Consider the following 4579-nt stretch of genomic DNA (forward strand, 5'->3'; position numbering starts at 1 on the left):
AGTGCGCGGGAGGCTGGAGATGGGATTGGATATGGACCCAAATGTCTCCTTGCTTATTCAGAGCTTAGCAGAACACCCTGAACTTTCAGCCTCGCAAATACTGAGCTGGAAACAGCAGAACAAGCCCTCTGGGGAGATTTCATGTACATTTTTACCTGTGGCTGGGCCAGAAATACTTCAAAGATAGATTTCCTTGTGACATTTGAAGTTTTCTCATTCAGGTGCCTGCCAAAGCTTGAGCTCTACAGAGATAGATATTTATGGGGTCAGACTTTCAGAAGATCTCAGCTTCCACAGAGTCACCAAAATAAATGACCTGCTTTGCAAAAAAAGGTCTCATCACTGAAAAGACACTCAGCCTAGTGTCCCACAGGGAGCTGGTGAATTCAGAAGTCCCTTTGAAATCAGGATTCAATTGTGAGTGGTTTGCTTTTAGGTATCTGATCTGATCTATTTCAAGCTAGAATTTTTAAGGGGTTTGTGGAGCAAAAAGAAAGCTAGTAAACTCTTTAAGGCACAAAACTAAGTACAAAACTAGCTAACTATAGAAAGAAAGATCCTGATCCTCAAGTTCAAAGAAAATGGAAGAAACAAGAAAGCGTCTATGGCCTCAGTACACCAAGAGGAGAGGTCTAGGTATGGATAATTACCTATTGCCTTTGTCACATGAAAATAATGCAAATAGAATGGAGTCTGGGACTGGGGTCTAGTCCCAAACCTGCATTTACCTTACATCAGGAAGGACTTCTGCGCCACAATGTATGAGCTGCAGGCCCTGATGATTCCCCTACAACCCCAGCACATGTCCAACAAGAGACACTCACTCCCTCCTGAAGCACTCATTCCAAGAGCTACTTTGTTTTCCTTCCAGCTCTGCTGTGCTATTGCATGACTGGTTTTCACTAGGGGCTGTGCTGGATACTTTCCTGGTTCTTGGAGATCTGGGAAGCTTTGCTGTCTTTGGCTTGTGCAATTTGGCTTGCCTATTGTTCAAGGGAAAAAATTGTTCATCCAAACCTTTCCACCCAGTCTCACTCTCAATAACTAAGCCTTTGTATTTTGACCACAGGGAAATGTCCACAGTGATGCAAAAGGGATGTTGCCAGTAGTCTCAGCATGCAGCACTTTAATTGCATTCCACAGACCCAAGAAGAAACTCCTATTGGCTATGTCTGATCCAGGACATATGAGCAAACTGCTCTGACTGAGAAGTTAGCAGGCAGGAAGAACCAACTGCACAGCTGATTTACCAGTTGGGACTTTGGGCTGAAGAAAAGGGGAACCTGCAATCTCTAAAAGCATTGAAATCTGAGTCACTAGATCCTCAAGTAGGCAAAATCACCTTTAACTTTTCACTTATTTGTCCTTGAGCACCTCTTTGAGTTTTGCCCTGTGGACCTGATGACTGTGAGCTGCCTTGTTCAGATCCAGCCCACAGTGACCAGCACCAGGGCTACAACATATTGGTAAGGTGGGTTTGGATGTGGTACAATACTGCTGCTTCTGGATTGCTGCCTTCTCAGCAGCATGCAAACCCCTCTTGTGTCAGATCCACCCAGGCATGACTATGCATGACATACCACACAGGAGGAGAGTCATCAGAAGATCCTGAAATCAGCTGGTGACTAGCAAAAGATGTTCCAGCTGCTGTCTGCTGCCATAGAGGAGCTGTTTGCCAGTGGCACTTACCTAGCATCCCTTTGTTCGAACTGGTCAAGCACATATCCTTCTCAGCACTGGGAAGAACAAATCCAACCACAAACACCTCCACTCCATCTGCCATTAGTGCCAACCCTAAGACAAAGAAGAGGGTCCACTGGAAGCGTCCATGGCCACACTCCTCAATGATGTTCTCGTACTGGTGGGCAAGTTGCTCCTCATCCTCCATTCTCTCGGCCATAAGGTCAGCACGGTCTCTGTACTCATCATCCATGGCAGGAGCTCGCTTCTTCTGCTTTTCTTTAATGTCATCTGGGTGTGGGATCCCTTGGTACTCCCCCTCATAGACCTCATCATCCTCATCATGGCCTTCTGTAACATCACTCTGGGCATCCTCTTCATGAGCAGGCTCATCCCCGCCACGGTAGTAGCTGTCATTGGGTGCATCGTAGTTACCATCCTGGTACCTGTAGTCATCTGAGACTTGGTTTGTGTTTCTATATCCATCATCCATTCTGAATGGAGTATTCTAAATGCTGTAGATCACCGTGTGTAGATACTCTAAAATATGTATAGATTTGTGCAATTTCTGGTGTTGGTTACTTGAACATATCTTCTCTCGCTTTCTTTGGAACTGATGGGATACACAGTTTCCCAGGCTCAGAAGGAGAATTACTATATAAAGGTTCTCTTTGACAGAGTCTCACACAGCTTTTGATAATGCTTCACTTTTCAGCTGTCATTTGTGACTTGCTGGCTTCTGTGCTTTGGGTGAGAAGAGCTGCTGTCTGAGGAACAGCAAGGGAACAGCAAATTGCACAGCCAGGGAGCTAGGAGGATTTGACAGGTTTTCCCTGATTCATTGTGGTGCTGAAGGTCATGTCCTGAGAAAGAGGAAACAACAGCAATGAGACAGCAGTAAGCTTGCAAGCAAGCACACATGCACTGAGTTTAATGCCCAGCATTTTGAATACATACTTATCCATTGGAAAGACATGGCAACAGAGGAATGTATTTGCATCATCAAAACCCAAAGACTCAGAAAAAGAAGAGCATTAAAATGTACCAAATTCAGTGGGAACCTGTTGGAGTGGGATCCGGACCTGGAGTAACGATGAGTCTCAATATGAGTATGGTCGTTCTCCTTTATTCTTAGTACTTACAAGATATATATAGACATTTACACAGAGTACGCGAGCGCAGCGGATACATGATTGGTTTATTGCCCTTGTCCCAGTGTCCAGGTTAAACTTATGATTGGAGCAAGCAGGTGTCTGTCCACATTCCAGGATGTTTTCAGGAATACCAGGGAGCTTGTTGACACCGGACTCAGAGCCGGCCAGAGCCAGCTCTGCCAGGCAGAGCTCGCTCCTTATCAGCAGTTCAAGGCTAAGTCACAGCTGCTGTAGGCCTCACACCACACTACCAGCTGGGTTGTCAGCTTCAAGAAGATCATGTCCCTTTTCGCATAGCCATTCCTCCACAGGAACCTAAAGCAGAATGTAAAGTACGGTGTGGTCCCAATTTGTGTCATTCCTAGAAGTCCTCCCACATGTGGTCCTGGTTTCCACAGAAAACAGAACAGCACTGACTGGGTTGCTGGAACAGAGCTCTCAGGTTGCTAAATATGTTTCTATCCATCTACTCAGAGCACACTCATCCCTGGTCCCTACAACTGGCTAACATCATAATGAGATAAAATATGAGTTTGGGTTTCTTTTTCATCCAGATCCCAAAATTAATTTTATTTATCGGCTTCTTTATTTTTCCCCTAGTGTCTCTCCATCTGTATGACAGATGTGCAACTAGCATGCACTGTCTGCCAAGATAAAGTCACTGAAAGTCATACCAAGCTCTGTTCTTCCCATATCTAAACATCAACAGGGAATGATTTTCACAGAGAGCAAAAAACAAAGCTAATATAGAATCACCGTTCTCTGCAGGGAAAACCAAGGGAAGCCAAGACACATCTAAGCACATATTCATTTTGGACACCTGATTTCCATTAGTTCTCAAGTGGTTTCCAGCCAGCTGGCTCTCCAGTGTTCCCCTGCATTGGTTGCCACACACAGCTGCAGACATGGAGTTTGAAAGGAGACACACGTGGGAAATGGAGTGGAGTCACGCTAGAGGAGCCAGCACAGCGTAGGCATGCACAAAACATGGACTTTGCTTTAAGCTTTGAGCTACTTCCCTAAATAAAGTGTAAATGAGCTATGGATTGACATGGGCAGGCACATGTCTGTGTATGTGTGGGCGTTGTTACCTACACAGTCAGTTGACCTATAGAAGTGCACACAAACGCACACACTGTAAATAACAGTGCTATATGCAGCTGAAATGACTTCAGAGGAGAAATTCAGCAAATCACTCTCAGAAAATGCTCAGAATGGCACCACTCCTGCTGCGAATGCTGTGATTTTCTAGCAGCCCAAATACTCAGGGTAAGGAAGGAGCAGAGGCTTCACCTCTCTGCATGGAGTCATGGCCATGCTTTGCCTATGCTGTTCATGGCAGCTGCTCCAAGACACTTCCTAAAAGCTTCCTCTGCATTTCTGCTTATCTTCCTATATATTTATGGCACATAATTACAACATGGCCTTTGCAGGCCCTGCTAGAGCATCTTTCTTTTTTCTGTCCCCCTGCTATTTGTCACTGTGCTTCCTTTTCCCTCTTTTTAGGCTGAATAACACCATATATTTGTATAAAGTGAAGGAGGCAGCAGGGCATTCTTCCAGGACTCAAAAAGAGCAATTGATAAAGAAAAAAGAATTAAAAGAAATAAATCCAAAAGGCATTCTGCTCAGGTTATAAAGATCAGGAGACTACAGTGCAGTGAACAGTAAAGAAAAGTGTTTGCATCAGCAATGGAGGTTTTATTGTGTGGGGGACTTAATATACCTGACAACCATCAGAAGCA

The 4579-nt window shown here is 44.8% G+C and overlaps 1 protein-coding gene across 1 annotated transcript in view; it reads right to left on the bottom strand.

The window, feature by feature from the left end:
- SV2C (synaptic vesicle glycoprotein 2C) overlaps positions 1–2173 on the bottom strand; it is a 26566-nt gene extending 24393 nt beyond the window's left edge. The window contains exon 1 of the mRNA XM_009079683.1: positions 1690–2173. Coding sequence (XP_009077931.1) covers positions 1690–2173 — 484 coding nt within the window. The remainder of the gene's footprint in view (positions 1–1689) is intronic.
- Between the last annotated feature and the right edge of the window lie 2406 nt (positions 2174–4579).

The sequence above is a fragment of the Acanthisitta chloris genome, unplaced genomic scaffold, assembly GCF_000695815.1.
Source record: "Acanthisitta chloris isolate BGI_N310 unplaced genomic scaffold, ASM69581v1 scaffold1890, whole genome shotgun sequence".
In the NCBI taxonomy this organism is placed as follows: Eukaryota; Metazoa; Chordata; class Aves; order Passeriformes; family Acanthisittidae; genus Acanthisitta; species Acanthisitta chloris.